Source organism: Triticum urartu, chromosome 6A, assembly GCF_056163025.1.
Source record: "Triticum urartu cultivar PI428250 chromosome 6A, HENAU_Tu73, whole genome shotgun sequence".
Lineage (NCBI taxonomy): Eukaryota > Viridiplantae > Streptophyta > Magnoliopsida > Poales > Poaceae > Triticum > Triticum urartu.
Window position 1 is genome coordinate 482509533 of NC_141878.1, and position 12845 is coordinate 482522377.

The following is a 12845-nucleotide window of genomic DNA, read 5'->3' on the forward strand; positions in this document are numbered from 1 at the left end:
GGAAAACAGTTCTGTCAGTGAGCACATACTCACTATGTCTGGGTTACATAATCGCTTGACTCAGCTGGGAGTTAATCTCCCGGATGACGCGGTCATTGACAGAATCCTTCAGTCGCTTCCACCGAGCTACAAGAGCTTTGTGATGAACTTCAATATGCAGGGGATGGAAAAGACCATTCCTGAAGTATTTGCAATGCTGAAATCAGCAGAGGTATAAGTCAAAAAGGAACATCAAGTGTTGATGGTGAATAAAACCACTAAGTTCAAGAAAGGCAAGGGTAAGAAAACCTTCAAGAAGGACGGCAAGGGAGTTGCCGCACCCGGCAAGCAAGCTGCCGGGAAGAAGCCAAAGAATGGACCCAAGCCCGAGACTGAGTGCTTTTATTGGAAGAAAAGTGGTCACTGGAAGCGGAACTGCCCCAAATACTTAGCGGACAAGAAGGCCGGAAAAACAAAAGGTATATGTGATATACATGTAATTGATGTGTACCTTACCAGTACTCGTAGTAGCTCCTGGGTATTTGATACCGGTGCAGTTGCTCACATTTGTAACTCAAAGCAGGAGCTGCGGAATAAGCGGAGACTGGCGAAGGACGAGGTGACGATGCGCGTCGGGAATGGTTCCAAGGTCGATGTGATCGCCGTCGGCACGCTACCTCTACATTTACCTACGGGATTAGTTTTGAACCTCAATAATTGTTATTTAGTGCCAAGTTTGAGCATGAACATTGTATCAGGATCTCGTTTAATACGAGATGGCTACTCATTTAAATCCGAGAATAGTGGTTGTTCTATTTATATGAGAGATATGTTTTATGGTCATGCTCCGATGGTGAATGGTTTATTCTTAATGAATCTTGAGTGTAATGCTACACATGTTCATAGTGTGAGTACCAAAAGATGTAAGATTGATAATGATAGTCCCACATACTTGTGGCACTGCCGCCTTGGTCACATAGGTGTCAAACGCATGAAGAAGCTCCATGCAGATGGACTTTTAGAGTCTCTTGATTACGAATCATTTGACACGTGCGAACCATGCCTCATGGGTAAAATGACCAAGACTCCGTTCTCAGGAACAATGGAGCGAGCAACCAACTTATTGGAAATCATACATACTGATGTGTGCGGTCCAATGAGCGTTGAGGCTCGCGGTGGCTATCGTTATGTTCTCACCCTCACTGATGACTTGAGTAGATATGGGTATGTCTACTTAATGAAACACAAGTCTGAGACCTTTGAAAAGTTCAAGGAATTTCAGAGTGAGGTTGAGAATCAACGTGACAGAAAAATCAAGTTCTTGCGATCAGATCGTGGGGAGAATACTTGAGTCACGAATTTGGCACACACTTAAGGAAATGTGGAATAGTTTCACAACTCACGCCTCCTGGAACACCTCAGCGTAATGGTGTGTCCGAACATCGTAATCGCACTCTATTGGATATGGTGTGATCTATGATGTCTCTTACCGATCTACCGATGTCATTTTGGGGCTATGCTTTAGAGACTGCCGCATTCACTTTAAATAGGTTCCATCGAAATCCGTTGAGACGACACCGTATGAATCATGGTTTGGGAAGAAACCTAAGCTGTCATTTCTAAAAGTTTGGGGATGCGATGCTTATGTCAAGAAACTTCAACCTGAAAAGCTCGAACCCAAATCAGAAAAAATGCGTCTTCATAGGATACCTTAAAGAAACTATTGGGTATACGTTCTACCTCAGATCCGAAGGCAAGATCTTTGTTGCCAAGAATGGGTCCTTTCTAGAGAAAGAGTTTCTCTCGAAAGAAGTAAGTGGGAGGAAAGTAGACCTTGATGAAGTATTACCTCTTGAACCGGAAAATGGCGCAACTCAAGAAAATATTTCTAAGGTGCCTGCACCGACAAGAGAGGAAGTTAATGATGATGATCAAGATACTTCTGATCAAGCTCCTACTGAAATTCGAAGGTCCACAAGGACACGTTCCGCACCAGAGTGGTACGGCAACCCTGTCTTGGAAATCATGATTTTAGACAACGATGAACCTTCGAACTATGAAGAAGCGATGGCGGGCCCGGATTCTGACAAATGGCTAGAAGCCATGAAATCCGAGATAGGATCCATGTATGAAAACGAAGTATGGACTTTGACTGACTTGCCCGATGATCGGCGAGCCATAGAAAATAAATGGATCTTTAAGAAGAAGACAGACGCGGATGGTAATGTGACCATCCATAAAGCTCGGCTTGTCACTAAGGGTTATCGACAAGTTCAAGGGGTTGACTACGATGAGACTTTCTCACCGGTAGCGAAGCTGAAGTCCGTCCGAATTATGTTAGCAATTGCCGCATACTATGATTATGAGATATGGCAAATGGACGTCAAAACGGCATTCCTTAATGGTTTCCTAAAGGAAGAATTGTATATGATGCAGCCGGAAGGTTTTGTCGATCCTAAGAATGCTGACAAGGTGTGCAAGCTCCAACGCTCGATTTATGGGCTGGTGCAAGCATCTCGGAGTTGGAACATTCGCTTTGATGAGATGATCAAAGCGTTTGGGTTTACGCAGACTTATGGAGAAGCCTGCGTTTACAAGAAAGTGAGTGGGAGCTCTGTAGCATTTCTCATATTATATGTAGATGACATACTTTTGATGGGAAATGATATAGAACTCTTGGACAACATTAAGGCCTACTTGAATAGAAGTTTTTCAATGAAGGACCTTGGAGAAGCTGCTTATATATTAGGCATCAAGATCTACAGAGATAGATCAAGACGCCTCATAGGTCTTTCACAAAGCACATACCTTGATAAGATATTGAAGAAGTTCAATATGGATCAGTCTAAGAAGGGGTTCTTGCCTGTGTTGCAAGGTGTGAAATTGAGCTCAGCTCAATGTCCGACCACGGCAGAAGATATAGAAGAGATGAGTGTCATCCCCTATGCCTCAGCCATAGGTTCTATTATGTATGCCATGCTGTGTACCAGACCTGATGTAAACCTTGCCGTAAGTTTGGTAGGTAGGTACCAAAGTAATCCCGGCAAGGAACACTGGACAGCGGTCAAGAATATCCTGAAGTACCTGAAAAGGACTAAGGAAATGTTTCTCGTTTATGGAGGTGACGAAGAGCTCGTCGTAAAAGGTTACGTCGATGCTAGCTTCGACACAGATCTGGATGACTCTAAGTCACAAACCGGATACGTGTATATTTTGAATGGTGGGGCAGTAAGCTGGTGCAGTTGCAAGCAGAGCGTCGTGGCGGGATCTACATGTGAAGCGGAGTATATGGCAGCCTCGGAGGCAGCGCATGAAGCAATTTGGGTGAAGGAGTTCATCACCGACCTAGGAGTCATACCCAATGCGTCGGGGCCGATCAAGCTCTTCTGTGACAACACTGGAGCTATTGCTCTTGCCAAGGAGCCCAGGTTTCACAAGAAGACAAGGCACATCAAGCGTCGCTTCAACTCCATTCGTGAAAATGTTCAAGATGGAGACATAGATATTTGTAAAGTGCACACGGACCTGCATGTAGCAGATCCGTTGACTAAACCTCTCCCTAGAGCAAAACATGATCAACACCAGAATTCCATGGGTGTTCGATTCATCACAATGTAACTAGATTATTGACTCTAGTGCAAGTGGGAGACTGTTGGAAATATGCCCTAGAGGCAATAATAAAAGCATTATTATTATATTTCCTTGTTCATGATAATTGTCTTTATTCATGCTATAATTGTGTTATCCGGAAATCGTAATACATGTGTGAATAATAGACACCAACATGTCCCTAGTAAGCCTCTAGTTGACTAGCTCGTTGATCAACAGATAGTCATGGTTTCCTGACTATGGACATTGGATGTCATTGATAACGAGATCACATCATTAGGAGAATGATGTGATGGACAAGACCCAATTCTAAACATAGCATTAAGATCGTATAGTTCGTTTGCTAGAGTTTTTCCAATGTCATGTATATTTTCCTTAGACCATGAGATCGTGTAACTCCCGGATACCATAGGAGTGCTTTGGGTGTACCAAACGTCACAACGTAACTGGATGACTATAAAGGTATACTACGGGCATCTCCGAAAGTGTCTGTTGGGTTGACACGGATCAAGACTGGGATTTGTCACTCCGTATGACAGAGAGGTATCACCGGGCCCACTCGGTAATGCATCATCATAATGAGCTCAAAGTGACCAAGTGTCTGGTCACGGGATCATGCATTACGGTACGAGTAAAGTGACTTGCCGGTAACAAGATTGAACGAGGTATTGGGATACCGACGATCGAATCTCGGGCAAGTAATATACCGATTGACAAAGGGAATTGAATACGGGGTTGCTTGAATCCTCGACATCGTGGTTCATCCGATGAGATCATCGAGGAGCATGTGGGATCCAACATGGGTATCCAGATCCCACTGTTGGTTATTGACCGGAGAGTCGTCTTGGTCATGTCTGCATGTCTCCCGAACCCGTAGGGTCTACACACTTAAGGTTCGGTGACGCTAGGGTTGTGAAGATATGTATATGCAGTAACCCGAATGTTGTTCGGATTCCCGGATGAGATCCCGGACGTCACGAGGAGTTTCGGAATAGTCCGGAGGTAAAGAATTATATATAGGAAGTGCTGTTTCGGCCATCGGGACAAGTTTCGGGGTCACCGGTATTGTACCGGGACCACCGGAAGGGTCCCGGGGGTCCACCGGGTGGGGCCACCCATCCCGGAGGGCCCCATGGGCCAAAGTGGGAAGGGGAACCAGCCCATAGTGGGCTGGTGCGCCCCCCTAGGCCCACCCCATGCGCCTAGGGTTGAAACCCTAGGGGTGGGGGGGCGCCCCACCTTGCCTTGGGGGCCACTCCAGCCATCTCCTAGGGCCGGCGCCCCCCCTAGGGGAGCCTATATATATATGAGGGGGAGGGAGGGGGCAGCTGCACCTTGAGTCTTGGCGCCTCCCTCTCCCCTGCTACACCTCTCCCTCTCATAGTATAAGGCGAAGCCCTGCTACTGTGACGCCCTGCATCCACCACCACGCCGTCGTGCTGCTGGATCTTCATCAACCTCTCCTTCCCCCTTGCTGGATCAAGAAGGAGGAGACGTTACGCTGACCGTACGTGTGTTGAACGCGGAGGTGCCGTTCGTTCGGCGCTAGGATCTCCGGTGATTTGGATCACGTCGAGTACGCCTTCCTCATCCACGTTCTTTGAACGCTTCCGCTCACGATCTACAAGGTACGTAGATGCATCCAATCACTCGTTGCTAGATGAACTCCTAGATGGATCTTGGTGAAACCGTAGGAAAATTTTTGTTTTCTGCAACGTTCCCCAACAAGCTCTTCACGGTGGCGCCAATGGCGGAGGGTTCAAGTCCTCGGCCAACACCGCCGAATGTCATGGTGGTCCGCCGCCTTCTCGCGACAAGCAGTAGCAGAAGCCAAACGGTGGCGGCTACGGTGGCTACAAGAGAAAACAGGGCGGCGGTGGGCGTCCTTTCTACAACAACAACAAGGGAGCCCGATCAGGTAGCGCGCCAGGCGGTCCCAGAGGTCCGGGAGGCCCTGGTGGCCCCGCACCTAGCAACAACAAACGCACGCGGGAATGATCCCATCCAGTGCCAGGTTTGTGGTAAGTTTGGCCATAGTGCCAAAGATTGCTGGTACAGATTTGATGATGATGCACTGGAAGAAAAAGTTGCCGCTGCTACCCAATATGGGGTGAATAAAAACTGGTACGTCGACAGTGGGGCGACCGACCACCTCACAGGAGAGCTGGAGAAGCTAACCGTCCGTGACAAGTATCGCAGGCAAGATCAGATCCATGGCACCAATGGGACAGGTATGATAATAGATCATGTTGGTCAGTCAGTATTACATACCTCTAGCCGGCCCATTCATCTTAAAAGAATTCTTTATTCACCTCATGCTAGAACAAATCTTCTCTCCGTTCATCGTATTGCTTTGGACAATCATGTTTTTCTTGAATTTTATCCTTTTTTCTTCTTGATTAAGGACCAAGCAACGAGGAGAATTCTCTACAGAGGTAGATGCGTTGGTGGGCTATATCCGTTGATTCCCCATTTTAGGAGTTCCAATAAACAAGGTCTTGGTGTCACCACATTATCTTTGGCAAGGTGGCACGATCGTCTAGGGCATCCTTCTTTTACTATTATTCATCGTGTGCTTAGGGAAAATAAGCTCCTTTTTGTTGGTGAGCCTAGCAGTGAAACAGTTTGTGATTCATGTCAGAGAGGAAAAAGTCATTAACTTCCTTACCCCATGTCAACTAGTGTTTCTTCCAAACCATTAGAACTCATATTTTCTGATGTATGGGGGCAAGCACCTCTTTCTGTTGGTAGACACAAGTACTATGTAAGCTTTATTGATGATTATAGCAAGTATACATGGATCTATCTTATCAATCATAAATCCGAAGCGTTTCAAGTCTTCCAAAATTTCCAAACACTTGTTGAATGAAAATTGAATAGTAAAATTATCTCAGTTCAATCAGACTGGGGTGGTGAGTATGAAAAATTGAACCCTTTCTTCCAAAGATTAGGAATTTCTCACCATGTTTCTTTCCCTCATGCGCATCAACAGAACGGTTCGGCAGAACGTAAGCATAGGCATATCGTTGAGATTGGTTTGTCTCTACTTGCGAATGCATCTATGCCTCTTAAGTTTTGGGATGAAGCTTTTCTCACTACTACTCATCTTATAAACATTCTGCCTAATCGAGTTATCAACTTTGAAACACCCACCGAACGACTCTTACATACTACACCAAATTATGCTTCTCTCCGTGTCTTTGGTTGTGCGTGTTGGCCAAATCTACGGCCATATAATTCGAGAAAACCCTCCTTTCGATCCAAATAGTGTGTGTTCATCGGGTAGAGCCCCCAACATAAAGGTGTCAAGTGCCTTGATATTTTCATCGGTCGGGTGTACATCTCCCGTGATGTCGTTTTTGATGAGACGGTTTTCCCTTTCAGAAATCTCCATCCAAACGCCGGTGCTCTCTTACAAAAAGAGATTCTTCTTCTTCCTGCTCATCTTTCCGGCTTAGATCAAGGGAGGAATAATACTACTAATCACGTGAATAATTCTCATGACCATGCTACTAAGTCTGTTGATGATGCAGATAATATAGGAACATTTTTTGCTGCAGAAAATGGTGCTAAAAACAGTGCATATCAGCCCATATTTCATGCTCTAGAAGAAAACGAATGCACGCGACACGAGGGCGATTCGCCTGTGCATGCAGCGTCGGGATCCACATGCGAGCGATCCCATGCAGATACGTCGCCATCGCGGCAGGATTCCGCCTCAGGACGCCTAGGCGGCAACAGCCCACGCGGGGCTGAAGTGGGTCATTCTCCACCCGCCACGCGGGTTGCGGGTCCATGGCTGTCTCCCACTCGCGCGCCTGCGGCGGGTCCCGCCTTGCATGCAGACGAGGGCGCGTCAGGTGCCGACCCGGTCGCTGGTTCGCCCGCCCAGTTCGGTCGGGAATCTCCCTCGGATCTTGCTTCACCTGACTCGACTGACGAGAGATCTCCATCGGGATCGCCACCAGGCAGGCCTGCACGGTCGGGCGTGGGATCTTCTGCACCCCGGCTAGTGGGCACTACACGCACCAGCACACGACTTCAAACAGGGAAAATTCAGCCTGTCAATTACAAAATTATTTTGAAATTTGGTTTAACCTGTATGAGAGGAGAGCCACACTTTGTTGATGAAGCTTTGACAAATCCTAGATGGAAGAAGACCATGGAAGAAGAATATATGGCCTTGCGGAAAAATGAGACGTGGCACTTGGTTCCACGTGGTCAAGGTAGGAATTTGATAGACTGTAAGTGGGTTTACAAAATTAAAAGGAAAGCAGATGGCACGGTTGATAGATACAAGGCCAGGCTAGTGGAAAAAGGTTTTAAACAGAGATATGGAATAGATTACGAGGACACCTTTAGTCCGGTTGTTAAAGCTGCTACTATTAGGTTGGTTATGTCTGTTGTTGTGTCTAGGGGATGGAGCCTACGACAGTTGGACGTGCAGAACACATTTTTGCATGGTGTTCTGGAAGAGGAGGTTTACATGAAACAACCACCTGGGTTTGAAAACAAGAATGCACCTTTTCATGTGTGTAAACTTGATAAGGCTCTCTATGGTCTGAAACAGGCCCCGAGAGCATGGTATCATCGCTTGAGCATGAAGTTGCAAGCCATTGGTTTTGTTCCTTCGAAGTCTGATATTTCATTATTTATTTTCAACAAGTCCAATATAACAATGTACATGCTCATATATGTTGATGATATCATCATTGCAACCTTATCTGATGAAGCAGTGACAACACTCCTAAAAGACCTAGGCTCTGAGTTTGCCTTAAAGGACTTGGGAGATCTGAATTTCTTTCTCGGCATTGAAGTCAAAAGAAACAAAGATGGTATTGTCTTATCTCAGGAAAAATATGCTAATGATCCTTTGAAAAGGGTTGGAATGCAGGATTGCAAGCCTTCGCCAACTCCATTGTCTAGTTCAGAGAAACTATCTCGGCATGAAGGTAAGCTCCTAAGTTAGGAAGATAGCACTCAGTATAGAAGTATGATTGGTGCACTTCAATATTTAACTCTTACTAGACCGGATTTATCCTTTGTTGTAAACAAGGTATGTCAGTTTCTGCATGCACCTACCACCTTGCACTGGACTGCAGCTAAATGCATTTTGAGTTATGTAAAGTATACAGTAAACGTTGGACTAATATTCAGTAAGTCTTAATCCACACTTGTCAGTGATTTTACTGATGCTGACTGGGCTAAAAGTATTGATGACAGACGGTCCACAGGTGGCTTTGCAGTATTCCTTGGTCCAAATTTGATATCATGGTGTGCAAAGAAACAGGCTATCGTCTCCAGGTCTAGTACATAAGCCGAGTATAAGGCTAATGCTACTACAGAAATTATCTGGCTTCAGTCTTTGCTGAAGGAACTTGGAGTGACACAAATGCAAGCTCCTTGTTTATGGCGTGATAATCTTGACGCCACTTATCTTTCTGCTAATTCAGTGTTTCATGCCAGAACAAAACATATTGAGATAGACTTTCACTTCATCGGAGAACGTGTTGCCAACAAAGAGTTGGACATTCGGTTTATTCACTTTGGAGATCAGATTGCGGATGGCTTCACCAAGGCGTTGCCTACAAGGAGCTTCGAGAAATTTAGACGTAGTCTCAACTTGATCAAGTTGTGATTAGGGGGGTGTATTGAAATATCTCATGTAGGCCTCCTATGGGCCGGCGCATATAGTCTCGTATAGAGTTAGTTAGTTAGAGATATACTAGTATCTAGTTAAACCTTCTTTTATCTCTATATGTTCTGTTGTACTTCAAGTCTTGTATGCAATCATGAGATGAGCCTCATCATTATCAATAAATACCCGCGGCTCTCTCTCGAGAGGGTAGAACGCTTCCACTACAATTTCTACACTACTCGCATGTTAAATGCAAATTTCTGTCCTTGGATTGAAATAGAAGAGAAGCACACATTCATACTGTCATCTTGTAATCTTTCTACAATCCAAGAAAGGGCACCAACAAAAATTCAAAAAAAATGGTCCTGCCATAGGATTACACTACGGCCATGAAAAAGAAAAGAGAAGTGATATCCTACATTTTCTCCCTACTATGCCCTGTGTATATATGTACCTGGCTACTAGCTAGTTACTGTTCATCCATCACCAATTGGCGATTGTGCAATGTAATCTATGTAATGGAATGGAATGGAATCTTGAAGATTTAGAGCAAGCGATCACGAGATGACCTTCTTGAGCCTGTAGTTCTTGACGATGCCGCTGTACACGACAAAGTTGAGCGTGCACATTGCAGCCATGGCCCAGAAGAAGTAGTCGAGGTGGCCCTTGTTGAGGTCGTCGGAGATCCACCCGGGGCTGTCTCCCGTCGCCGTGAAGGCCTCCACGATGGCGTAGATGAAGGAGCTCATGTAGCTCCCCAGCGCGATGGTGAGCAGAGCGAGCGACGTGCACATGCTCTTCATGGTGTCCGGCGCCTCGTCAAAGAAGAACTCCAGCTGCGCGATGTAGCAGAAGACCTCCCCGCCGGCAAGGAAGAAGTACTGGGGCAGCTGCCACGAAATGCTGATTTCTTCCCCACGCGCCGCGCTGTCGAGCCGCTTCATTTCCACGAGCGCTGCCACCGCCATGGTGAGCGCCATGAGGAGCCGCCCGGCACCCATCCGCTGCAGCTGCGACGGCTCGCCGTCACCGCTCGAGGAGAAGCTCCTCAACGCCGGCACGATCACCTTGTTGTAGAGGAGCACCCATGTCATGACGCAGATCACCTCGAAGGAGGCCAGCGACGCCGCGGGCACCGGCACCGACAGGACGGTCATTTCCATGGCACTGCCCTGCTGCACGAACGTGGTGTTCATCTGCGAGAATGCCGATGACACGACGACGCTGGTGATCCATACGGGAAGCAGGCGGAGGAGGATCTTGAGCTCCTCCACCTGAGTCACGGTGCAGAGCTTCCACGAGGTCGCCGCCTCCGGCCTCTCCTCCATGTCCGACTCCGTGACGATGGCCGCCTTGTCGAGGAACTTGAAGTCGCTGGTGTGCGCGATCCTGGGCTGGGGCGAGTCGATCTTGTCACTGACCTCGTAGAGGTGTCCGGCTTCGGCGGGCACCTTGACGCTAATCTTCTTGCACGCGGCAGCGACGACCTGGCACAGGCTCTTGAGCGGCGTACCGGCGGGCATGCGGCGCTTGTACATGGGCGTGGCGAGCATGAAGGCGGCGAAGGCGAGCGCTATGCAGGCGGTGGCGATGCCGAATCCGAGGCCCCAGCTGACGTTCTGCTGGATCCAGACGAGGAACACGCCGGAGATGATGGGGCCGAAGCTCACGCAGAGGTAGAACCAGCTGAAGAAGGACGCCTTGCCCTCCCGGTCGGCCGGGCTGTCGTCATCGAACTGCTCGGCGCCGAATGGCAGCAGCGACGAGCGCACCCCGCCGCACCCGATCGCCACGAGGTACAGCCCCACGAAAGCCACGGCCTGCGAGCTCAGCCCCCACGTGCCGGCGGTGCCGGCGCACGACGCGCCCGCCGCGCACAGCGCCGCCGTGGTGGTGGGCACGAAGGCGGAGAAGGTGACGAGCATCATGCCGAGAAGGTAGACGACGAGGGAGACGAGGATGGTGTTGTAGTTGCCCCAGAAGGAGTCGGCGATGATGGCGCCGAAGACGGGGGTGAGGTAGCTGGTGCCGAACCAGGTGGCGACGTTGGATGCGCTGGCGAGGTTGGTGCCGTGGAGGACGGTCTCCAGGTACACCACCAGGTTGGTGGAGATGCCATTGAACGCCGTGCTCTCCAGGCATTCGAACACTGCACCAACAATGGCGAAAGTTCAGTTAAACCACTAGCTCCTCTCCAATTAATCTACATTTTTGTTGGCTGGAAAAGCAATTAGAAGAAGATGGAGCTTTGCTTACATAGAATTACTGCGGGTGCCTTGCTGCCGCCCCGCTTCTTATGCTTGAGGAGTGGCACCTGCAGCTGCAGGCTGTCGTCCTCTTGAACCTTTGGGCCATGACTCTGTAACAGAGATAATTGCAGGAATTGTTAGCAACCAGAACAGAATCTGTTAAAAAAAATGCAGTTGTATTGACGAGCTGTGGATGTGATGCTGCAGCACGACCGTGATGTGGATGTGCCTGTCTGGTTAGAAAAGGAAGGGGGCTGGATATGCATGTCAGCATGTGTTAACCACGTGTTAATAACCATTTTCTTCTCTGTGTTCTTGTAAGTTAGACTTGGTCTAATGGAGGTGCACAAATGCTCTTCTTGTGTGGACGGATGCTGAAGCGTGGTTGCGGATTTTGCATTTCAGTTTTCATTGTACTGATCCTCCTTCCAGAACGAACAGGGGGGCAGCACAGGAGGAAGAGGAGGAGGAGGATGGTGGCAGGGAGCGGCAGGAGCGGCGCGCGCTGATCGTTACCTCGGGCAGGAGCGGCGCACGCTGGCCTCTCTCCATGGCGTCCATGTCGCCGACGAGCTCTGTGTCTATCGGAAGCGGAAGTTTGAGCTAATCCTAATTCCTAACTAGTAGCTAGCTTTCAGTTTGAGCTGTGAGCTTTTTCTCAGCTCGCCTCAGGCCTTGGCTGCTGCTCTGTCTGTCTGTCTGCTGCTGCTGTGTTTCTGCTGCGGGACGGAGCTTATATAGCAAGCAGGATCCAGTGGCTAATAATAATCAAATCTCTCTCACCAACAATTGCGCATACGAGTTTGTTCTCAGTCGCACCGCACGACTCCGCTCGCCATGCGGCGAAGTTTCCGCGCAGTAGGCGGCGGCTAGCTAGGTGCTTGCGGCCTGCAGGCTCAGGTTGCATGCAGCCACTCATCGCCGGTCGCCGGTCTCCACAGTGTGTGCCATGTCGGATTGTTTATCTAGTAATAATAGAAACGTGGTGATTTGCTTGGCGCCGGACGGAAGAGGGACTGAACTGGGCGTGGCAACAAGTTGGGATCACAGGGACAAACGGAGAGAAGTCGGGTCGATGTCTGTCTCATCCAGTGGTGCGGTAGGTGCAGAGGCTGAGAAGGATGATGAGCTGATTTTGTCAAACGGAGAGAACGATGGTAAGTCAAACTTGTCGTCGATCGACTACCGCCAAGGCTGGTATCCATTCAGTTTATAGGTGAGCTTCTGAACTGTTCCTTCCTTGATTTGGAGGATGCGATTTGAAAGGGAAAAAATACAAATGTCAGTCAATCAATGTGTGCTGAAGACTGCAGCAGTGTATTTGACCCCCTCGAGGACCACGAACGGTCTATATGCACCTTGCCTAATGA

The 12845-nt window shown here is 48.3% G+C and overlaps 1 protein-coding gene across 1 annotated transcript; it reads right to left on the reverse strand.

Annotated features, from left to right (window-relative positions):
- Positions 1–9503: 9503 nt before the first annotated feature.
- Positions 9504–12186, reverse strand: LOC125514221 (protein NRT1/ PTR FAMILY 8.3-like). Its single transcript, XM_048679510.2, has 3 exons — positions 11992–12186; positions 11483–11585; positions 9504–11375 (listed from the first exon to the last, which is right to left on the reverse strand). The coding sequence occupies exons 1-3, from the start codon at positions 12034–12036 to the stop codon at positions 9784–9786; spliced, it is 1740 nt and encodes a 579-aa protein (XP_048535467.1). The 5' UTR covers positions 12037–12186; the 3' UTR covers positions 9504–9783.
- Positions 12187–12845: the final 659 nt, after the last annotated feature.